The 25,535-nt window shown below is 43.7% G+C and overlaps 1 protein-coding gene across 1 annotated transcript in view; it reads left to right on the top strand.

Annotated features, from left to right (window-relative positions):
• The window catches only part of kcnk3a (potassium channel, subfamily K, member 3a), a 127,396-nt gene extending 103,651 nt beyond the window's left edge, over positions 1-23,745 (top strand). Inside the window, exon 2 of the mRNA XM_070884475.1 lies at positions 22,901-23,745. Within this exon, the coding sequence (XP_070740576.1) occupies positions 22,901-23,745 (845 nt within the window). The remainder of the gene's footprint in view (positions 1-22,900) is intronic.
• The last annotated feature ends 1,790 nt before the right edge of the window (positions 23,746-25,535 follow it).

Here is a 25,535-nt window from a genome sequence, read left to right as displayed (position 1 = left end):
GTGAGAATGTGGAACTCAGTACCACACAGGAAGTGGTTGAAGTGAATGGTATAGATGCATTTAAGGGAAGGCTAGATAAGCATATGAGGGAGAAGGGAATAGAGGGCTATGCTGATAGAGTTGGATGAGGAAGGATGGGTGGAGACACGAGTGAAGCATGGACTAGTTGGGCCGAATAGTCTGCTTCTGTGCTGTATATCCCATGTAATCCTGTGTCATTGTTATTGGAGGCTGGGTGGAGCAGTGGCTTAACTTTCTGTTCTTTCCAACGCCCAGTGTAAATCTAAGTCACATTGATAGGATTACATTCTGTTCTTTTTGCCACCTATATGGTCTAAACAGTTTAAAGAACAGGAAATAAGTCATTAGATTAACCTCATGGAGTCATTTTTCTGTCCAGAAAGAAATCGATTTGTTTTGCAAACTCATTACTTTGACTATTTTAATGGCCTTCTTTGATAGCTGTTTCCTCAACTCACATAGATGCAAGTTCCTTTTTGTCAGTAAAAAAGGTCTGATTATCTGCCCTTCTGATGACATCACTTCTAACTTTCTAAATTTTAACATCAGTCTGCCTATTATTTGAAAAAGTTACCTCGGCAATATTAAGAGACTGGCAACTGTTTTGACGTTAAAGCTGTTAATCAATGGCAATATCAAAAACCTGTGAGCACTGTGAAAAATAGACTAGTTGGCCACCCTATCGACAGTGTTGATTTAATCCTAAAGAAAGCATTTAAGGGCTAGTCTCTGAGTGTGGAGCCCTCACCCACAGCGGGTACATCTCAGGAATTGGCAGGCCCACTGGCTGTGATCTTTTCATTCATTTTAATGAACGGAAAATCACAGCAAACCACCTGTAATGTCCCGAGATGTGCCCATGTGAGCGGCATTTCATGCTGCAAGTGTTGCATCCCAGAATCACCCCTTTAATTTCAAGAACTGTTTGAGTGTACAGTTTTGCTTCTATTAAACAGTCATCTTGGTGTTTTCTTCCATTGTGCAATCTTTACTATCACCGGCATATTTTTCAGAATATATTAACCAATGTTAAGTGTTCATTCTTACTTGCTGATACAGCAGATTTCAACCAACTTCTGATTGGGTATCTTAACTTACCACTCTTTTTTTGATGCTCCATGACAAGTTAAAGCTTTCACCACCAGAAAATTATCTCATGTACTTTGTCAATCCATTTCTGGAGATCACCAACATAATGATTTGATTCATTTTACTTCCTACATTTTGAAAATCCCATGGTGAAAAATAGAAAAAAACTAAATATAAGAGGCATCTCAGACCAAAATAGCATCTCGCCAAGCTATTTTAACACTGTAATTTGAGATATAGATGAAAAAATATGTATTATTAAGATGGAAGGCATGCACATTTTTGTCCCTGGCAAGTTTAGGTTAGGGACTTGTACACCCATTGATTTGAATTAGGGGATGAATGGGATAAGATACCCATAAAAGTTTTGGATTATTGATATCATGGAAGTTTGTGTTCATACATATAACTAGTACTCTTATATTAATTTGGTGCAAAAATCAAAGAAGTAGGAGAATGAAAAGGTGACACAAGTATAGAGAGAAGACAGATAAGGAGAGAAAGAAAAGAGGATGAGAGCGAGACAGACAGGGAGAGAAAGACAGAGAAGAAGGTGAGAGAGAGACAGACAGAGAGAGAAAGACAGAGAAGAGGGAGAGAGAAAGACAGAGAAGAGGGTGAGAGAGAGAGACAGAGAGAGAAGCAGAAGCAATCTATTCAATAACGTTTTGCCTCACATATTTATTCCAGATATGACATTGTCCTGAGGCAAGGAATTAAACACAAAAAATGCATTCCAATAATTATTATGTCAGTTATAGGTATTAAAAGGAACAACTGTGAGAATCTTTGCACATAGAAGGTTGTTAGGACATGGTCTGTTGCACAAGAAACATTGGTGGAACCAGAAATCAATAATAGCCTTTAAAAGAGCAGTGGATAAATACTCGAAAAAGAAGAAAACAAATAAAAGCTTATGGGGTAAAGACAGGGAAGTGGGATGAACTGGATATATTTTTCAGAGAGACAGTGCAGTTCTGATGAGCCGAATGGCATCGTTCTGTGCTGGAAATTTCTATGACTCTACAACAATATTTTCCCTAAAACAACAACTTTAAAATATAATTTCATATGTACACTAGTGCACAATATATCAGATTTTAAGAACATAGAATTAGGAGCAAGAATAGGCCATACAGCCCTCAAGCCTGCTACACCATTCAATAAGATCTTCGACCTCAACTCCACTTTCCCACCCGATCCCCATATCCCAAGATTCCAACAATCTATCTACCTCAGTCTTGAATATACTCAACGTCTCAGCATCCGCAGGCCTTTGGGATAGAGAATTCCAAAGATTCACAACCATGGGTGAAGAAATTCCTCCTCATCTCAGTCTTAAATGGCCGACCCCTTATCCTGAGACTATGCCCCCTAGTTATAAACTCTGCAGCCAGGGGAAACATCTATCCTGTCAATCCCCCATAGAATCTTATATGTTTCAATGAAATCACCTCTCATTCTTCTAAACTTCAGGCAGTACAGGCCCAATCTGCTCAATCTCTCCTCATTGGACACCCTCTCATAAGTATGTCCTTCCTTAGATAAGGAGACCAAAACTGTGCACAGTACTCCAGATGTGGTCTCACCAAAGTCCTGTACAATTGTAATAAGACTTCCTTACTCTTATACTCCAGCCCCCTTGCAATAAAGCCAACATGCAATTTGCATTCCTAATTGCTTGCTGTACCTGCATGCTAACTTTCTGTGTTTCCTGTCCGAGGACACATAAATCTCTCTGAACACCAACATTTAATAGTTCCTCATCAGTTAAAAAAAATTCTCTTTTTCTATTCTTCCTACCAAAGTGAATAGCCTCACAATTCCCCACAATATACTCCATCTGCCACTTATTGCCCACTCACTTAACCTGTCTATATCCCTTTGCACACTGTTTGTGTCCTCACAGCTTACTTTCCCACCTAGCTTTGTATCGTCAAAAAACTTGGCAACATTGCCCTAGGTCCCTTCATCTAAGTCATTAATATAAATTGCAAATAGCTGAGGCCCCAGCACTGATCCTTGCAGCACTCTACTAGTTACAGCCTGCCAACCGGAAAATGATCGTTTATCACTACTCTGTGTTTTCTGTCTGTTAACCAATCCTCCATCCATGTAATATATTACCTCCAATACCATGAGCCCTAATTTTGTCTAACAACTTTTTATGAGGCAACTTATCGCATGCTGTTTGGAAATCCAAATATACTACATCCACTGGTTCCCCTTTATCTACCCTGCTAGCTACATCCTCAATAAACTCTAATACATTTGTTAAACATGATTTCCCTTTCATAAAATCATGTTGACTCTGACTAATCATATTATGATTTTCGAAGTGCCCTGTTACCACTTCAGTAATAAAGGATTCCAGCATTTTCCTGATGCTGATGTCAGGCGAACTTGCCTGTAGTTCCCTGTTTTTTCCTTCCTTTCTTGAAAAGCAGTATTACCTTCCAATCCACTGGGACTGTTCCTGAATCTATTGAATTTTGGAAGATCACAACCAATGCATCCACTACCTTGGCAGCCACCTCTTTTAGAACCATAGGATGTAGGTCATCAGGTCAAGGGGATTTGTCGGCTTTTAATCCCATTAGTTTCTCTACTGATCTTAATTACTTTAAGTTCCTCACTCTCATTAGCTTCTTGGTTCCCCACTATTTCTGATATGCTTTTTGTGTCTTCTACTGTGAAGACAGATACAAAATATTTGTTTAAAGGTATACATCCATTCTCTGGGCACCAGATTTAATTGTTTATGAGAACTATCAGAGTTTGGTCATGGTACAGAAATAAAACAACATATAAAGATAGAAAGATAGAACATAGAAACATAGGAATTTACAGCGCAGAAGGAGGCCATTTGGCCCACAAAGAGCCACATGGCCCTTGCTCAGCAGCCTTGCAGGTTACATATAAACCTATGAACAATGAACAATGGCGGACAGGTAAAGAGCATCCTGCCCAACCAGATTCCCCTTGTATCGCAACATTTTATGCTCCACCCCACCCGGAGCCATGAGATCTCCTGGGAGAGGCAAAAAAAACAGATAAAAACCCAGGCCAATGGGGGGAAAAAAATCTGGAAAAATTCCTCTCCAACCCATCCAGGCAATCAAAATTAGTCCAGAAGATCACTCTGGCCATATTAGATTCCATGAAGTACTTACGATTGTGTCTGCACCAACCAACAACAGGTTATCCAGTCTAATCCCACATACCAGCTCTAGGTGTGTAATCCTGCAGGTTTCGGTACTTCAAGTGCATATCCAAGCACCTTTTAAATGTGAGGGTTCTGCCTCCACTACCCTTCCAGACAGTAAGGTCAAGATCCCCACAACCCTCTACACGAAGCAGCTTCCCCTCAAATCCTCCCTGAACCATTCACCAATCACCATAAACTTATGCCCCCTCGAAATTGACCCCTCCATTAAGGGAAATAGATCCTTGCTATCCACTATATCCAGGCCCCTCAAAATTTTATACACCTCAATGAGGTCTCCCCTCAGCCTCCTTTGTTCCAAGGAGAACAAACCCAACCTATCCAATCTGTCCTCATAGCTAAGATTCTCCATTCCAGGAGGCATCCTCGTAAATTTCCTCTGCACCATCTCCAACGTAATCACGTCCTTCCTATAATACGGCGACCAGAACTGCACGCAGCATTCCTGCTGCAGCCTAACCAGTGTATTATACAATTTAAGCATAACCTCCCTGCTCTTGGATTCTGTGCCTCGGCCAATAAAGGCAAGCATTCCTTATGCCTTCTTAACCACCTTATCCACCTGGCCTGCTACTTTCAGGGATCTATCGACAAGCACTCCAAGATCTCTTTGTTCATCTACACTTGTAAGTGACCTACCATTTAATGTGAATACCCTTTCCTTATTAGCCCACCCAAGTACATTACCTCACACTTCTCTGAATTAAATTCCAGTTGCCACAGTTCAGCCCACCTGATCAGTAGATTGATATCCTCCTGCAATCCATGACTTTCCTCTTCATTGTTAACCACACAGCCAATTTTAGTATTATCTGCAAACTTCTTAATCATACCCCTTATATTCAAATCTAGATAATTGATATATACCACAAAAAGCAAAGGACCCAGCACTGAAGCATGCGGAACCCCACTGGAAACATCCTTCCAGTCACAAAAACATCCATCAACCATTACCCTTTGCTTCCTATCTCGAAGCCAATATTGGATCCAACTTGCCACTTTGCCCTGAATCCCATAGGCTTTTATCTTCGTGACCAGTCTGCCATGTGGAACCTTATCAAAAGCTTTGCTAAAGTCCATATACATCGTATGCACTACCCTCATTGATCCTCCTGGTTACCTCCTCGAAAAATTCAATCAGGTTAGTCAAACATGATCTTCCCTTAACAAATCCGTGCTGACTGTTCCTTAACTTACTAAATGTAGATTTATCCTGTCCTTCAGGATTTTTTCCAATAATTTTCCTACCACTGAAGTGAGGCTGACTGGCCTGTAATTACTCGGCCTATCCCTTTCTCTTTTCTTAAACAAGGGTACCACATTAGCAGTCCTCCAGTCCCCCTGCACCATGCCTGAATCCAAAGAGGACTGGAAAATGATGGTCAAAGCCTCTGCTTTCATTTAATTTTTTAAATCTTCATATTGAGTCGTGACATGCTCATTTTATTTTTGCTCTATGACTCAATAGTCTAACATGCTCCATCTTGCACGGTGATAGCCCATAAATGTAACTTATTGTGTGGATGATGGAAATTCTTAAGCTAGCCACGACTCATTTCTCGAGAGGAGTAAGCAACACATTACAATATCTACTGCTGGGAATTAAAACACAGTCTGTGTTTAATATAACTTAAACATTAATGAATTATCTTGCTTTGCAAATTAACTTGTACAACTTGAGTAAACAGGATACTAAGCAAAGAAATGTGGCAGTCATAGAAACAGTATATACTTCAAAAATGCCACACATGAGGGGGCCGAAATTGCCCCTTCTCTTAAGGCCTGTTACCACCGGAAATCGGTGGCCACGCTGTTGAGCTGGAATGGCCGCCGACTTTTCGTGGAACGGTCACCGCTCATCCAATTGCCCTGCCGTGGTTTCCCGGTGGTGAGCCTCACCGCACCGCTTTCCCCCACTTCCGCCGCGCTGCTGGCCAACACTCGTAAGTGCGTCATCACAGCGCGCACTGCCAACGTCCCGGGCCAGAAGCCACATTCCACTCGAAAAATCTTCTGACCGCTCGACGGTGCCAAGAGTAGGTTTTATTGGTCGGTGCCTAGTTCCTGATGCACACCGCCAGCGTTCCTTAAAGGTGCGTTGGTTTTTGGTGCATTTGTGTCGGCAATTTTTTCCCTGTCTTTGAGAACCAATGCAAGACTACAGTGCGCGATTGTTTGAGAGTGTTGGAGACGCCTCCATCTGCAGAACAGGGAGCCAACATTGAGGTGGCTGGACTTGGGAAGGGATTGAAAATGGGCACAGTGCAGGCAGGCCAACGTTTCCTGCACATTGTGCGTGCTGCCGAGGCACGCAGGAGAAGGCGGCGCCGAGTCCAATGGCTGCAGAGGCAGCGGGCAAGGGCCGCAGCAATCATGGTGGCCCAGCATGGAGAGGGCCATGGAGATGGCAACAGAGGGGAGGCCAGAGAGCTGTCACAAGAAGGCCCTCAGCAAGGGCATCTCCCAAGGAGGAGAGTGAGATACTAAGACGTCCCCCCCCCTCCCCCCCAGATACTGGGTCAGCAGGACAGGAGACAGCCTGCAGCGGAGGCAGATGCTGGGCAGCAGCAGCTTGCAAAGGTAGAGGAGCCAGAAAACCAGCAGGGAGAAGCCAATGAGGCAGAACAGAGAGCAAGATGATGTGGGGGCAGAAGGCCATATTGACAAAGTATCTTCTGTCACTAATTCTCATACAGGGACCTGAATGATGATTAATGTCTGAGCAGACTACGATTCCTCAAGGACATAGTGACGGAGCTCTGTAATCTCCTGCAGGCAGACTTGGAACTGCAAACACGGGTGAGGACAGCCCTGAGAGTGGCATTCAAGCTTACTATCGCCCTGAACTTTTATGCCACTGGGTCCTCCCAAGCTGCCACTGTAGACATCTCCAACATCTCACAGTTTGCAGCACATACATTGATATGGGAAGTCACAAATGCTCTCTATCGGAGGAGGGCCGATTACATCTCCTTCCCTATTGGCAGGGGCAAGCAGTTGGAGTGACAAACTGGATTCCTGCACATTGCACGCCTCCTCAGGGTCCAGGGGATCATTGATTGCATCCATGTTGGTCTGAGGGCACTGCAACACTCTCTTGAGCAATTCCAAAACCACACGTGCTTCCTCATGCAGCCAGAGCTGGTCGAGGGCATCTGAGAAGGACATCTGTTGCCTTCTCTACAGACACACAGCAGCCCTCCCAAAGTCATGAAGCAGCCACAGGGGAGACACTACGGTGTAGTGTAAGAATAGGTCTGTGTAAGATTGCATGAGAGCACTCCTTCAATGTTCAACTGGTTTGCAACCACAACCGCAAAATTATGCAGGTGGATGCCCGGTTTCCTGGCAGCAGCAACAATTCTTTCATACTGCGGCAGAGCGGTGTGCCAGGCCTCTTCACTAGTCCGAATCAAGATTGTGGCTGGCTCCTGGGTGACAAGGGCTATGCACTGAGCACTTGGCTCATGACTCCACCAGGGCCATCATCGAGCACTCAATTGGGATTATGAAGCAGAGGCTCTGTTGCCTGGACCACTCAGGGGGTGTGCTGCAGTACTTGCCTGAACGTGTCTCCATATTCAGGGTCATGTGCTGCATGCTCTACAACCTGGCCATCATGAGGGCGCAGCCATTGGAGGACAAGGCAGCAGTGCCACCTGTGGAGGAGGAATATCCGGAAGCACATGAGGAGAAGGAGGGGGCACAGGATAAGGAGCAGGATATGGGTTGCCAGCCACGCAGGAGGTGCCTCGTGACCCTGCAAGGGAAGCACAAAGCCATCTCATAGCTGTACGATTCACATAACTGAATGCCCAGTTGAACTTGCATCTGGCCATGTGCATGTTCCAACCTATGAGCCCTCTCACACATCATTCCCGCACAGTTAAATGAGAGTCCTCTTCAGAAATTTCCAAAACAAAATAAAGATTTATTACACTCCAAACAATGGGTGCACAAACATCAACATTATCAATTATCACCCTTGTGCAACTCCTTATTATCCCTCTTACGTAGACCTATCCTTACACTACACCGCTGTGTCTCCCCTGTGGCTGCCTCATGGCTTTAGAAAGGCTGCTATGCATCTGTAGAGGAAACTACAGATGTCCTTCTCGGATGCCCTCAACCAGCTCTGGCCCAGGAAGGGCCAGCTGCAGACTGGTCCCCATCCTCCTGTGTGCCCTCAGTTGGAAGTGGCTGGGACGATTCCATGGTTGGCAGCAATGGCGGAGTGGCAGGTCTCGGCTCAGTGCTGCTGTGAACCTGAGAGCCCACATCAGTCCCCTGCTCCGAGGAGTCAGCGCCACTCCCCCGGGGCAGCATCCCACCTCCCCCACCAAGTTGCTGGAGCACAGGTCAGCGGGGTGGGATGGCACCGTTAAGCCCCCGGTGGACCGTGTGGACCCAGCCGCATTGGCACCAATCAAATCTCGCATAGCCTCCAGCTGAGACTGCATGAGAGCAGTCACTGTCTGGAAGCCATCCGAGACGACAGCAGTAAGATGCTCCGTTGCTTGATGCACAGAGTGCAGGAGAGCATTCCGAGCTTCCAGGGCAGTGGCCATGCAGTCCAAAGAAGCACAGTGATGCATGTTCCCTTGTGCCTGTGCTGCAAAGGCAGCTGTCACCTCTGTCAAGAGATGCGTCATCGCAGCTGGATCTGCACGGTCACTCTAGGGGTCCACCATCGCCTGCACACTCACAATGATGGGCTCCATAGTGTGTGCAGAGCTGTGGGAGGCAGACTCCTCCACGCTCCTCACCACTTGCGACAGCCTCTCGGGCACCCCTTGCATTGCTGCCATGAGCTCGGATTGCATGGCCTCCACCCTTTGTTCATAAGCCCCGACCACGTGTGCAGGAGGTGCCTCCAGCTGCACCAACTCGAGCTCCGTGTTTTGGAGCTTGAGCGGCGACTGGAGCCACTGCAGTGCATCCGTGAGACTGAGAGCTACGTGGATAGCACATTTCTAGAGGTGGTCACCCCGCAGCTTAAGAATGTACAGGCAGATAGGGATTGGATTTCCGGATAGAAGAGGAGGACGAGGGGCAGGTAGTGCAGGAGTCCCTTGTCCATCTCGCTCTCCAACTGGTACTCTATTCTGAGTACCGATGAGGGCGATGGTGGCTCTGGGGAGTGCAGCCAGGGCCAAATCCACGGCACCACGGGTGGCTCAGCTGCACGGGGGGGAGGAAGAAGAATGGAAGAGCTATAGTGGTAGGGGATTCAATAGTCAGGGAAGCAGACAGGCATTTCTGCGGCCGCAGACGTAACTCCAGCATGGTATGTTGCCTCCGTGGTGCCAGGATCAAGGATGTCACTGAGCGGCTTCAGGGCATTCTAGGGGGAGAGGGTGAACAGCCAGAGGTTGTGGTCCATATTGGGATCAATGACATAGGCAGGAAGAGGGATGAGGACCTGCAGGCAGAGTTTAGGGAGCTAAGAGATTAAAAAGCAGGACCTCAAAGGTAGTAATCTCCGGATTACTCCCGGTGCCAGGAGTTAGTGAGTACAGAAATAGGAGGATAGAGCAGATGAATACGTGGCTGGAGAGATGGTGTGGGAGGGCTTTAGTTGCCTGAGGCATTGGGACCACTTCTGGGGGAGGTGGGACCTGTACAAGCCGGACTGGTTGCGCCTCAACAGAACTGGGACCAATATCCTCACGGGGTGGGGGGGGGGGGGTTTGCTAGCGCTGTTGGGGAGAGTTTAAACTAGGTTGGCAGGGGGATGGGAACCTGAAAATAGATTCAGTAGGGAGGGGAGTAAAGCTGGATTTAGAAAGCAAAAATAAAGAAAGTGAGTTTGAAGGAGAGAGGAAACAAGCAGGAAAAAAGGGTAATAAAACAAATTTAAAGGCACTTTGTCTAAATGCACATAGCATTCGTAACAAAATAGATGAGTTGACGGCACAAATTGAGACAAATGGGTATGATTTGATAGCCATTACAGAGACATGGTTGCAAGGTGACCAGGACTGGGAATTAAATATTCAGAAGTAGTCGACAATCTGGAAGGATAGACAGAAAGGAAAAGGAGGTGGGGTAGCTCTATTAATAAAGGATGGAATCACTGCAATAGTGAGCAACAATATTGGCTCAAATGATCAGGATGTTGAAACAGTTTGGGTGGAGATAAGGAATAATAAGGGGGAAAAGTCATGACCAGTGGAGGTGATCAGTGGTGGGCTATGAGAGGTTGTGGTTAAGGTTGTGTGGTTGCCAGGTGTGACCCCTGTGCTAAACTAAAGAAATCAACGGGGTTCCAGTCTCGATGGAGATCGACACAGTGGCGAGCCAATCGTTGATGAATCAGACGGCCTTTGAGAAACTCTGGGACAATCCCGCCAAATGATTCAAAATGTCCCCAATCCAGGCGAAGCTGCTCACCTACACAACAGTGGGCATAGTCTATAGGCCCCCTAACAGTAGCAACTCTGTTGGTCGGGGTATAAACCAGGAAATAGGGGCTTGTAAAAAGGGAACAGCAATAATCATGGGTCATTTTAACCTCCACATTGATTGGACAAATCAAATTGGTCAGGGTAGCCTTGAGGAAGAGTTCATAGAGTGCATAAGGGACGGGTTCCTTGAGCAGTGTATAACGGAACCAACCAGGGAGCAGGCTATCTTGGGTCTGGTCCTGTGTAATGAGGCAGGATTAATAAACAATCTCCTAGTAAAGGATCCCCTTGGAATGAATTTCAAATTCAGATGGAGGGTGAGAAAGTTGGATCTCATACCAGCGTACTAAGCTTAAATAAAGGAAACTATGAAGATATGAGGGTAGAGTTGGCTAAAGTGGACTGGGAAAATAGATTAAAGTGTAGGACGGTTAATGAACAGTGGCATAAATGTAAAGGAGATATTTCACAACTCTCAAGAAAAATATATTCCAGTGAGGAGAAAAGGGTGTAAAAGAAAAAAAGTCATCTGTGGCTAATTAAAGAAATAAAGGACGGTATCCGATTAAAAACAAGGGTATACAAAGTGGCCGAAACTAGTGGGAGGACAGAAGATTGGGAAGCTTTTAAAAGCCAGAAAACAATGACTAAAAAAATGATTAAGAAAGGGAAGAGAGACTATGAAAGTAAACTAACATGAAATATAAAAACAGATAGCAAGAGTTTCTATAGGTATATAAAAAGGAAAAGAGTGGCTAAAGTAAATGCTGGTCCCTTAGAGGACGAGACTGGGGAATTAGTAATGGGGAACATGGAGATGGCAGAAACTCTGATCAAATATTTTGTATCAGTTTTTACGGTAGAGGACACAAACAATATCCAAACAGTGGATAGTCAAGGGACTATAGGGGGGGTAGGAACTTACCGCAATCACAATCACTAAGGAGGTGGCACTTAGTAAGATAATGGGACGAAAGGCGGATAAATCCCCTGGACCTGATGGCTTGCATCCGAGGGTCTTAAGAAAAGTAGCAGCAGGGATTGTGGATGCATTGGTTGTAATTTACCAAAATTCCCTGGATTCTGGGGAGGTCCCAGCAGATTGGAAAACTGCAAAGGTAACGCCCCTATTTAAAAAAGGAGGCAGACAAAAAGCAGGAAACTATAGACCAGTTAGCCTAACAACTGTGGTTGGGAAAATGTTGGAGTCCATTATTAAAGAAGCGGTAGCAGGACATTTGGAAAAGTATAATTCGGTCAGGCAGAGTCAGCATGGATTTATGAAGGGGAAGTCATGTTTGACAAATTTGCTGGAATTCTTTAAGGATGTAACGAACAGGGTGGATAAAGCGAAACCAGTGGATGTGGTGTATTTGGACTTCCAGAAGCATTTGACAAGGTGCCACATAAAAGGTTCCTGCACAAGATAAAAGTTCACGGGATTGTGAGTAATATATTAGCATGGATAAAGGATTGGCTAACCAACAGAAAACAGAGAGTCGGGATAAATGGTTCATTCTTGGGTTGGCAATCATTAACTAGTGGGGTGTAGCAGGGATCAGTGCTGGGACCCCAACTATTTACAATCTATATTAACGACTTGGAAGAAGGGACTGAGTGTAACGTAGCCAAGTTTGCTGACGGTACAAAGATGGGAGAAAATGCAATATATATCAGGACACAAAAAATCTGCAAAAGGACATAGATAGATTAAGTGAGTGGGTAAAAATTTGGCAGATGGATAATAATGTTGGAAAGTGTGAGGTCATACACTTTGGCAGAAAAAAATCGAAGAGCAAGTTATTATTTAAATGGAGAAAAATTGAAAAGTGCTGCAGTACAGCGGGATCTGGGGGTACTTGTGCATGAAATACAAAAGGTTAGTATACAGGTACGGCAAGTCATCAGGAAGGCCAATGGAAGCTTGGCCTTTATTGCAAAGGGGATGGAGTATAAAGCAGAGAAGTCTTACAACAGTTATACAGGGTAATGGTGAGGTCACACCTGGAATACTGCGTACAGTTTTGGTTTCCATATTTAAGAATATACTTGCTTTGGAGGCAGTTCAGAGAAGGTTCACTAGGTTGATTCCGGAGATGAGGGGGTTGACTTATGAGGAAAGGTTGAGTAGGTTGGGCCTCTACTCATTGGAATTCAGAAGAATGAGAGGTGATCTTATCGAACCGTATAAGATTATGAGGGGGTTTGACAAGGTGGATGCAGAGAGGATGTTTCCACCGATAGGGGAGACTAGAACTAGAGGGCATAATCTTAGAATAAAGAGCCGCCCATTTAAAACTGAGATGAGGAGGAATTTCTTCTCTCAGAGGGTTGTAAATCTGTGGAATTCGCTGCTTCAGAGAGCTGTGGAAGCTGGGACATTGAATAAATTTAAGACAGAAATAGACAGTTTCTTAAACAATAAGGGAATAAGGGGTTATGGGGAGTGGGCAGGTAAGTGGACCTGAGTCCATGATCGGATCAGCCATGATCATATTAAATGGCGGAGTAGGCTCGAGGGGATATATATGGCCTACTCCTGTTCCTATTTCTTATGTTCTTATGTTCTTATCGATGGGCTCATCTGAGTCCTCCTCAGCAGGACTTGGCTGCGCACTCACCCCCCAGACAAGATGGCACCTGAGGTTCCCTTTGCTTGCTAGGCCCCGGAGCTTCACCCAGTGCAGACCTCTCTCCTAAATCTAAAATACCCGACCGTGTATCCCAGTATCTGAGCTGACGCATGTGACTGTAGGAAGCAGTGACGCGGTGCTGCTGGCACAGCTCTCCCCTCTCCCTCTCCCTCATTGGACATGTTGCCAAGATCATCCAAGGCCTTAAGTGTGTCCTCCTGACTCTGGCTGCCAGTTGCAACAAGGATGTCTGTCTCATTCATGCTGACACTCGGGGTCTCATCTGCAATCATAAATGGGAAAGGAGTGCCGTGAGGAAGAGCTGGTGCCTTGCACCATGCAGCAAGCAGCTTGCACACAAGCATAAGCAATAGCCAGGTAGCCGATTGTATTGTCAGGGATGGATGACATTGCACAAAGGCCTTCACTTATCCTTGCTGCCCCCCCAGCAGCATTGGTGGAACCAGCAGCCACAGGGAATCCAACATGCATGCCCACTAGCCGCTGCACCTTCTCCAGATCAGTCAGCTCGACATTTTCGGACTCGCCCCCACCAGTGGCTTGTTGCTGGGCACGGTTGCGTACCACCTTGGCCTGCAAAGCAAAGAAGGGTTGATAAGTCGTTTCCTGAGGCCTCAGCATTTAGTGCAAGTGTGAGTCCATAACTTGCAGCTGTGAATCGCACAATAAAGGGAGCCTCCACTGTGAGTGTGCACACAAACATTCCTTAGCAATCAAATGCTACTTCAGCTACTATATAATGTGGGTGAGAAAGAAGTTAAGGAAGAAGTTAAGGTGAAGGAGAGTCTTGCAGATGTAAGGCAAGGAGTTGGGGGAACATGTACTCACTTTCATTAGTTAAATAAGATCGGTGAGACTTTTCCTGTATTGGATGGGGGTGCACCGGTGACTTGAGGTCCCCGAAACCTCCTCTGCAATCTCCCTCCAGCCATTTAGGAAGATGCTCCTAATTGGTCTCCTACCAGTATCAGGGAAGAGTCGCCGCCTCCTTCCCTCCACAGCTTGCATCAGGCTTTCCAGCTCAGCGTTACTGAAATGGCTGGCTCTTCTCAAAGGTCAAAAACAAAAGAAAAATACTGCGGATGCTGGAATCTGAAATAAAAACAGAGAATGCTGGAAATCCCAGCAGGTCAGGCAGCATCTGTTGAAAGAAAAACAAAGTTAATATTTCGGGTCGACGACCCTTCATCAGAACTGCCAAATATTCGAAAAGAGCACATTCTTCAGCACTGAGAGGGGGAGAGGAAGAAAGAACAAAAGGGAAGGTCTGTGATAGGGTGGAAAGCAGGAGAGATTAGAGAGACAAAAGGGATGATGGGCTGAATGGACATGGTAATGGCAGGAGTTAGAAAAAGGTTCATCTGGATAGGGTGCAAATGGCTTAGTAATGAACAGCTGCTATTATAGACAAAGAGGGAAAAAAAAGTAAGAAAGAAGAAAAAAAACATAAGTTGGGGGGCAGGGAGGGAAAGGAAGCCAAAGATGGCCAGAGGTTATGCTCTGAAATTGTTGAACTTGATGTTGAGTCCAGAAGGCTGTAAAGTGCCTAAGTGAAAGATGAGGTGCTGTTCCTCGAGCTTGCATTGTAAAAGTGCGAGAGTCCGAGGATGGCGATATCAGAGTGGGAGTGGAGTGGAGAATTAAAGTGACAGGTGATCGGAAGCTCAGGGTCACACTTACGGACTGAATGGAGGTGTTCAGTAAAGCAGTCAAACAATCTAAGCTTGGTCTCCCCAATGTAGAGGAGACCACATCGTGAGCAGCGAATACAGTGTACGAAATTAAAAGAAATACAAGTAAATCACTGTTTCACCTGGAAGGAGTATTTGAGGCTCTGGATAGTGGGAAGGGAGGAGGTAAAAGGGCAGGTGTTGCATCTCTTGCGCTTGCATGGAAAGGTGCCATGGGAAGGGGAGGGGCTGCTGGAGGTGACTATGAAATGGACCAGGGTGTCGTGGAGGGAGCGGTCCCTTTGGAATGCTGAGGGGAGAGGAGGGGAAGATGCCAGTATATCTCGACAAGTTAAGTGATTTTCCAATGGAGAAATCGAAGATAGAGCTGCAAGGCTACTCAGGAGAACAAATCCCTGTTGTAGGAAGTACCACCATACCAGTGAAATACAAGGATCAGTTTCAGAGCTTGTTTCTCATAGTAGTGACAGGAGTCAAGCCTGCCTTGAGAGGTAGCAAAATAGGAGGGCAAGTTTGGACCCGAGGTGTTAGCACTTTCCTGCTTGTGGAATGAATTCTACAGCCCATCACTCAGTTTTCACACTCTTTAATTTATTCATTTTTTTTCCATAATTTCAATAAACTAAAAAATTATTATTTTCATTTGATGGCATAACAACAGGATATAGATGTAAATAAGTATAGTGCAGACAGCTATCTCTGGAATTTGACTTGGCCCAGTGCACAGGAGTTCTTGGAGGAACTGCAAGCAAAAACTGTTGACGCTGTACCCTCCACCAATTCTGGCCCATCCAATAATGGTTTATGTTGCATTTGAATTTTTGTATGCGAGGGATAGTTACAGGTGAAAACTCCACCTGATGAGAGTTCAACAAACAAGAGAATAAATAAATAAACTTGCATTATGTAGCACCTTTCACATCTTCCATCAGCATGTCCCAAAGTGCTTCATGGCCAATTCATTACTATTGACATGTAGTCACAGCTGTTCTGTAGACAAACATATTTGCACACAGCAAGGCTATAGAAACAGCAAATGAGATGGATATAATTTTTTTTTGTGATGGTGCTGTTTAAGAAAGGAAGGTTGGTCAAATACATGGCAGAAATCCTCATTCTCTTTGAATAGTGCCATAGGATCTTTTACATTTATCTAAATAAACTGACGAGACCTTGACTTAATGTCTCATCTGAAAAACAGCATCGCTGACAGCAAAGCAGCAGCACTGCTTCAGTACTGCTTATAGTGTCAGCCTCTTCTCAAGAGTGGTACTAACCAAATTAAGCTAACACAGAAACAGTGTTCAGCGTTTTGTTACAGATTAGCTCGGCAGAACATCAGCTTGATAGAGATCAGTGAGGTGCAGGTACAGCTGTTTTGGTTTTCTTGGCACGAATATAGAGCTCAATCTTAAGCAACCACAACTCTTACATTACTGCTCCAGTCATAACTTCTACAACAGTTATTGAATTGGTCTTGTCTGAGCTAAAGATAACACACTAATTGTAGGCCATAGATCAATTCTGTCTTCATCTATCTGTAATATTTGATCAGTGCTTATCTTTTTAGTGGGGAGTTAATCACGATATTATCAGCAAAGCAAGAGCATCACTTTTGACGTCAGCTATCAGGTGATAAATGAAGGTGAGAAACAGAGCTTAGCCAATAAAACTTTCCCAAGAGACTTATATGTGGTGCAATAGGAAAATAAACATCCATTGATGTTTATGTGTTCTGAGGAAGTCACAGAGGCTGAACTCCAAGTCATAGTCAACATCTTCACTGAGGCATACGAAAGCATGGGCCTTACGCTAAACATCCATAAGACAAAGGTCCTCCACCAACCTGACCCCACCACACAGCACTGCCCCCCAGTCATCAAGATCCATGGCGTGGTCTTGGGCAATGTGGTCCACTTTCCATACCTCGGGAGCCTATTATCAGCAAGGGCAGACATCGACAGCAAGGTTCAACACCACCTCCAGTGCGCCAGCGCAGCCTTCGGCTGCCTGAGAAAGAGAGTGTTCGAAGATCAGGCCCTCAAATCTGGCACCAAGCTTATGGTCTACAGGGCTGTAGTTATACCCGCTGTTCTGTATGGCTCAGACGTAGACCATATACAGTAGATACCTCAAATCACTGGGGAAATACCACCAGCGTTGTCTCCGCAAGATCCTGCAAATCCCCTGGGAAGACAGACGCACCAATGTTAGTGTCCTCGTTCAGGCCAACATCCCCAGCATCGAAGCACTGACCACACTCGACCAGCTCTGTTTGGCGGGCCACATTGTTTGCATGCGTTACACAAGACTCCCAAAGCAAGCGCTCTACTCGGAACTCCTACACGGCAAGCGAGCCCCAGGTGGGCAGGTTTCAAGGACACGCTCAAAACCTCCTTGATAAAATGCAACATCCCTACTAACACCTGGGAGTCCCTGGCCAAAGACCGCCCTAAGTGGAGGAAGAGCATCGGGAGGGCGCTGAGCACCTCGAGTCTCGTTGCTGAGAGCATGCAGAAAATGCGCAGGCAGTGGAAGGAGCGTGCGACAAACCAGACTCCCCACCCACCCTTTCCTTCAACGACTGTCTGTGCCACCTGTGACAGAGACTGTAATTCCCATATTGGACTGTTCAATCACCTGAGAACTAACTTCTAGAGTGGAAGCAAGTCTTCCTCGATTTTGAGGGAACTGCCTATGATGATGATGATGATTTGTATTCCACAAGTAGTCAGTTTCTCAATGAGGATACAGATGCCATTCCTTATTCAAGGCTGTGGAAATGTTGAACATTCCAACTTGGTGCTGGGCATCAAGAGAATCTTTCAACCTCTGGACAATGTGATCAAAAGTACTACAAACAAACCAATTTGCTCTGAATCTAAATTCATGACCATACAAGAGCTGTCTGACTTCAGTTTACATAATAAAATTGGGCTTTAATCCTTTTGCACGGAAATGTTCAATCATTTTTGCACTCAGATGGGAAGATATTGGTTAAAAGAAAGCAGATAACCCAGAAGGTCAGCTAATTCCCCAGAACCTATGCCATTTCTGTGCTGTATATCCTATGTAATCCTATGTAATTGTGGCCTGTTAGCTTTTATGCAATCAAGTTATGCAATCTTGTTTTGCCAGGAATAGGGTGCAGTGACTCATGATTCCAGAGATGAGGGGCTTGACTTATGAGGAAAGGTTGAGTAGGTTGGGCCTCTACTCATTGGAATTCAGAAAAATGAGAGTTAATCTTATCGAAATGTATAAGATTGTGAGGGGGCTTGACAAGGTGGATGCAAAGAGGATGTTTCCACTGATGGGGGAGACTAGAACTAGAGGGCACGATCTTAGAATAAGGGGCCGCTCATTTAAAACAGAGATGAGGAGAAATTTATTTTCTCAGACGGTTGTAAATCTGTGAAATTCGCTGCCTCAGAGAGGTGTGGATGCTGGAATATTGAATGTTTAAGACAGAAATAGACAGTTTCTTAAACGATAAAGGGATAAGGGGTTATGGGGAGCTAAATCCATGATCAGATCAGTCATGATCTTATTGAATGGCGGAGCAGGCTCGAGGAGCCGTAAGGCCTACTCCTGTTCCTATTTTTTATGTTCTTAAGACAACAGATCTCTGTCACTTTTACATTACCGTGACATCACCCGGACTTCCCAAACACTGGCCTATGCCTCCAATAAGTGCATTTCAGTTGTTTCCTCCCAAGCATCACTCTCGCTGGGCGAGGGGGGTTAAATTTGAGGCCTCTGGTCGGCAACACAAAGTTAGCAAATTCCAACTTTAGAGAATAGTATAATGTCAACAATTACATAGAATAAAAAGCACAGAAACAGGCCATTCAGCCCAACTAGTCCATGCTGGTGTTTATGTTCCACTCAAGCCTCCTCCCGTCTTTCCTCATCTATCTCTATCAGCATAATCATCTATTTGCTTCTCCCTCATGCTTATCTAGCTTCCCCTTAAATACATCTGTACCATTCGTCTCAACCACTGCCTGTGGTAACGAATTCCACATTCTCTCCACTCTTTGGGTAAAGAAGTTTATAATGATTTCCCTATTTAATTTCTTGGTAACTATCTTATATTGATGGCCTCTAGTGTTGCTCTTCCCCACAAGTGTAAACATTCTCTCTGTATCCACTCTATCAAAACCTTTCATAATTTTAAAGACTTTGATTAGGTCCCCCCTCAGCCTTCTCTTTTTAAAAGAAAAGGGACCCAGCCTGTTCATCCTTTCCTGATAGGTATAACCTCACATTTATCATACCATCCTTGTAAATGTTTTTTGCACCCTCTCCAGTGCCTCTATATCCTTTTTATAATATGGCGACCTGAACTGTATACAGTACTCTAAGTGTGGTCTAATCAAGGTTCGATACAATTTAGCATAACTTCACTACTTTCCAAATCTATGCCTCGAGAAATAAACCCTAGTGCTTGCTTTGCTTTTCAATATTCCGGTGTAAAATCTAACACTAAGGTTTTTTGCAGACATGCATCATAAAACACAAACTCTGAAGATCTGTATACGATTCCATGGCTCACATAAAAGCTGTGATTGAAGCAGAATCACTGCTATTACTCATATTCTGTCTCGAGACTTTGTTTGGTGTGTGATGCAGATTGTTATTTGATGAGAAATGTTGCTGTATTCACAGGTCTTGATATTTGTGAATCCCCTCTGAGGATGTAGGATTGGTGGATTTAGCCCTACATGCATACCTGTAAGAACTTCAAGTCCTTCTGTGGACAATGGGAATGGTTTCTGAAGAGCGGCAATGACTCTTTGCTTGTTTAGACATTGTGCCTGAACCATAATGCCTATCTGTTAATGTGCGTGAATTGGATATGTTTATCCTGCTGTAAAGTAGGGACATTTTTAATTTTCCAGCTCTATTATCCATCATCATAATAAACATCCTACAGCCACAACAAATTATTTTAAGTCCAAGAGGTGTTATATAACAAGCACCATACTCTAGTAGGACCTGAAGTTTTTTGCTTTTCTCTTTAATCAGAAATAGATTGTTATATTTTTTACTTTTTTATTCACCTCTGTAACTTTTTAGCTGGCCTTGAAATTACTCGGGCGTTCTGTTGTAACTCTGCTAGGAGACTGGCAGTACCCTCAGAGAAATTGTGGTGACTTAATTACACCAGATCTCAGTTGTCTGTATGACTTTCCTTGCAAGGGGCAGAACCTCAGTCTACCCTTTAAAAGATGTGCCAAGGCAAGGACTCCCTTGGTTGGATGCTTCTACTCGTGATCCACAGAAGGGACCTGGCAATGCAGAGGCAGTTAGTGCATCCAGTGAGGTGAGACATACCGACCCACATTCGGGCAAGAAGCCTGGACCATTCCCCCAGAAGAGGGAACAGATTCATTTCAAAATATTTCCTGGATCAGTCCCTTTCCTTGGGCCCTGGGCACCAGATATGTGTCTGAAGTGGTGTTTATGTTCACTGCTACATGCTAATGAGGTGCTCTCCGACTATCAGTGCTGGAGGCCACTCTTGGGGATGATCCTGATCTAAGTGTTGGGATCACAGTCCATTCACTTCCAGGGCCGCTGTGACTCTCACATACATCTCTCTCCTGTGCATTCTTTTAACTAGATGAAAATGAATCGCTATCAGCTATATCATTCTGCTATTCTGGGGGTGAAATCCAGCTCAACAACGATTTTACAGTTGTAGTACATGTCTGGAATATCTCCCAGATTACTTAACAGTTCAAAATCTATATCAGACTTATTGAATATACCTTTCACCACAGTAAATTGACATTTTGTATCGTCAAATAGTACGTACACCAGTTACAGTGACACAAAGATAGTGGCATTTTAAAGTGAGTCATGTTAACCTTCACTAAATGTTAGATCACTGACATGAATTAACCCACAGATTAATTGTTTTTATGGAGCTGCTTTACTTTTACAATGAATAGTAATGTAAGGAAGTAGTTTCTTTGCTCTTTTCCCCAAATCAAACTGACCAACAGCTGACACAAAAGCTGATTATGTAGACCTGTTTGTCAGCATCGATCATTAAAAGAACATAAGAAAGTCCAGAAGAACAAAAGAACATTTTGTCCATCAAACCTGCTTCATCCGTAGTCTATACAATCCATGTATGATTATTCTATCATGTACACTTGTTCCTGCTTCCCATGACTATCACTGCAAGGTGCATGCACACACACATGCGCGCATACAAACACATCCACGCGCAGACATATATACGCACACACATCCTCTATTTGAAAGAACACTGAAACAATGACTGTTATCCAACACTCCCAGTGGAGAGCAGCATTTTTTGGGAGTGAATCTGTGGAAAATGACATCTCACATTGATAAAAAGGGAGAAAATTGAATATGAGAGTAAACTGGCAAGAAATATAAAAACAGAATGTAAGAGCTTCTATAAGTATGTAAATAGGAAGACAGTAGCAAAAGTGAGGGTTGATCCCTTAAGGGCTGAGGCAGGAGAAATTATAATGGGGAATAAATAAATGGCAGAAACTTTAAACAAATATTTTCTATCTTTCTTCACAGTAGAAGACACAGAAAGCATACCAAAAATAGTGGGGAGCAAAGGGGCCAATGAGAGTGAGAAACTTAAAGTAATCAATATCAGTAGAGAAAAAATACTAACGAATGGGACTAAAAGCCGACAAAACCTCTACAGATGGCCTACAGATGAGGATTCAAAAAGAGGTGGCTTAAGACTCGATTCGGATTTAAGTATTTCACTTTCAAACTCAATTTGTCCAACAGTATAGCTACTGTTTGGGGGCCTATAAACTACTCCCACAGGTGTTTTCTGTCCCTTGTTATTTCTTACCTCCACCCATACTGATTCTACTTCCTGATCTTCAAAGCCACGATCCTTTCTCACGACTGATGCACATACAGTCCTGACAGAACAAAATATTTTTTTGCACTTGTACCTTTTAGCCCTATGGTCATGATATAATTTTAATAGCTTTGCTTATTTCATTCTTACATTATTAACCTGCATCATGTAAGCCATTTGGGTAAGCCATTTAGGACCGAGATGAGGAGAAACTTCTTCACCCAGAGAGTGGTGAACCTGTGGAATTCTCCACCACAGAAAGTTGTTGAGGCCAGTTCACTAAATATATTCAAAAAGGAGTTCGATGAAGTCCTTACTACTAGGGGGATCAAGGGGTATGGCGAGAAAGCAGGAATGGGGTACTGAAGTTGCATGTTCAGCCATGAAATCATTGAATGGCGGTGCAGGCTCGAAGGGCCGAATGGCCTACTCCTGCACCTATTTTCTATGTTTCTATGTCACTCTTCAGTATTTTCTCCAGTGGAAATATGTTTAGTCACTTTAGTCTTTTTTTAAACTTAACTATTGTGGTAATATCTTTCAAGCTGCTTTTAAATATGGCATTTTCTGCAATCATGAAGTAACATGAATAACATTCAGATATTTAAAACTTTCCATTGATTTCATTAAATAATCCAAGTGCAAATTCTAGCAGTTAGTATCTATTAAATCTGGTATATTTGCTTCCATTTGCTATTGCTAGCAAGAAGTTTAAATGCATAAAAATGGATTTCTCCTGCTTTATACTCACAGCAAATGTTTTAATGACATTAGTGAGAAAATATGTCTCATTTAATATTCTTAAGAAAACTGCTTGGCAGCAATCATGTTATCAGGTACCTCAATGCTAAGTTTCAGACTAATGTAATAAAATTAGTTATTATTTATAATGAATCCTATATGATAACAAATGGATGATGATATACATTTTTCTTTGGCAGGGTATGGCCATGCTGCTCCAAGCACTGATAGAGGGAAGATATTCTGTATGTTTTATGCCCTGCTTGGGATTCCACTCACCTTGGTCATGTTTCAGAGCATGGGAGAGAGAATCAATACATTTGTCAAGTATCTCCTACATAGAATCAAGAAGTGCCTTAGGATGAAACGAACAGAGGTCTCCATGGCAAACATGGTCATCATTGGCTTTTTCTCCTGCATTAGCACCCTATGTATTGGGGCTGCTGCATTCTCATATTACGAGGATTGGACTTTTTTCCATGCATATTATTATTGCTTCATCACACTCACCACCATTGGTTTTGGGGACTATGTGGCTCTCCAGAAGCATGATGCTCTTCAAAATAACCCTCACTATGTGGCATTTAGCTTTGTCTACATTTTGACAGGCCTGACTGTAATTGGAGCTTTCCTTAACCTGGTAGTTCTGAGGTTCATGACGATGAATGCAGAGGATGAAAAACGTGATGCAGAGCAGAAAGCCTTGCTTATAAGAAATGGACAAACTACCATCCGCACAACAGAAACCTCTGGCAACTTCCGGAACATGTACGCAGAGGTTCTTCATTTTCACTCCATGTGTTCATGTCTCTGGTATAAGAGTCGTGAGAAGTTGCATTATTCAATTCCTATGATCATCCCCAGAGACATATCGACATCCGACACTTGCATCGAACACAGTGATGCGTCTCCAAATAGGCTTCCTGAGACCTTTTCTAATGGGTGTGTGTGTAACCTGCACAGGTCTACAATTAGCTCTGTTTCTACAGGACTCCACAGCTTTTCTGCCCTCAGAGGACTAATGAAAAGAAGAAGTTCTGTGTAATAAAGATTCGACAGATTAATTCAGATATTAATGGCTGTCATGTACATAATTACCAGTATTTAGAAGTTAGTGAGTCAATTGGACCATATCCATTTTGTTTAATATATTACCAGGCGAAAATAACATGGTGTTTATTCAAAACAAATGGCATCGAAACATATCAGTTATGGTGCTTACTTTGGCCTTCATACTAATAAGTGTGAGAAAGAATGCAAACAAATTGCCTAACACACTTGCAAATACAGGGATGGAAACAATTCTTATAAAGAGCACCTGTCTGTGGAAGTGGTCCTCGAAAACTACAGCTTGACTGATTAAATACCACCTGGGATAAACATTAGACATACAGTCAACCACACATAACAACTACCCTGATTGAATGAATCACTGCAGATTTAAAGGTCTCAAATTGCTTACAGTATTACTTAATGGTAATTCTGCTCGCATATAATGAGCAGTGTTGTTATGCCGTTCAGGATATTCAAATCTGTCAAAGCTGAAGCTGCTGTCAAAATGTTTGCTTTTAGGTTGCGTTTATTTCCAACACTAGATTTCTGATTGGTCACCTTGGACGACAAGACCTGATTTCTGCTAATCCTCTTGGAGGACAAGACACACCTCGCAGTTTCTCTGGAATGTGTAATTAGATCCTGCCTGCCTTAGTAATCAATTACTTTGCAAAGTATAATTCGAGCCATTCTGACTGCCAGGCTCCAGACAGAACAGTGCACACATAGAAGAGATAGGACTCACCTTCGCGGGCTAAGACCTTCTCCCATCCCCCAAACAAGTTCCTGCCTCCCCCTGCAACAACTTCCTAACCTTCCTCCCACCCCCGAGTTTCTGACCTTTTCCCTCCCCAACAAGTTCCTGACCTCCCCCTGCCCAAATTTCTGACCTCCCCTTCCCTCCTCCCAAGTTCCTGACCCCCCTCCCGAGTTTCTGACCTCCATCCCTTACCCAATTCTACCCGAAAATGAGGCCCGAAGCCCAATATTGGGAGCCCTCCGGCTTCAGCATTTAGTTGCAAGGATTGTGCCCTTCTCATTGTCAAGACTCAAACATGAATAATGGCCACTTAGAAGAGATACTATGGACAATCTATGGTTGTACATCAAGCAGCCAGCGCATTCAAGAGAGGATGAGGGAGAAAAAGTTGGGGAGAAAAATATTGAAAATATCGCAATGCTGGAATAGCTGGTAGGAATATTAATACCCAGTTAATAACTATTTTCTTGTGCTGTTACAATATGCAATGCATTCTATGTACAACTGGTGACCAGTTGAATTTAAATCAAGATGATACAATCAACCACACATTTTGCAAACTCCCACATATAACAAATGTTTAACTTGGCAAATAGTTGTTTGTTGTACTTGGGATGACTGTGTAAATAATTTCACAGAATGATAACTCATTGCTGAATGATTGGTTCAGCCCAATTCAAATCAAAATGACTTCTTGTACATGATTGAATACTTCCGCAGTTTATCAAGAATGCCACTTTTCCCTTGGTCTCACCAATTCAGCATCTCACTGGATTGGCTCATTCAATTATTGAATCTTGTTACACATAACTGGACAGCTTTTTTAGCAGAGTAACTTCCACCTGTGGTGTTCATTAACTATTTGTTGCCAACATAATTTGTAAATATCGTGAACATCATAATAGGATGAAATCCACTGGATGAAATAAAATTGCAATCTAAAGAAATATATATCATGAATTCGTCCTCCTATTGCACTGTTAGCTCGATAGGAATAAAACAGGACTTTGAAAACTAAAAAC

Source organism: Pristiophorus japonicus, chromosome 7 (assembly GCF_044704955.1).
Source record: "Pristiophorus japonicus isolate sPriJap1 chromosome 7, sPriJap1.hap1, whole genome shotgun sequence".
Lineage (NCBI taxonomy): Eukaryota > Metazoa > Chordata > Chondrichthyes > Pristiophoridae > Pristiophorus > Pristiophorus japonicus.
Note: the sequence above shows the minus strand (reverse complement) of the source record. Positions and strands in the feature narration are given on the sequence as shown.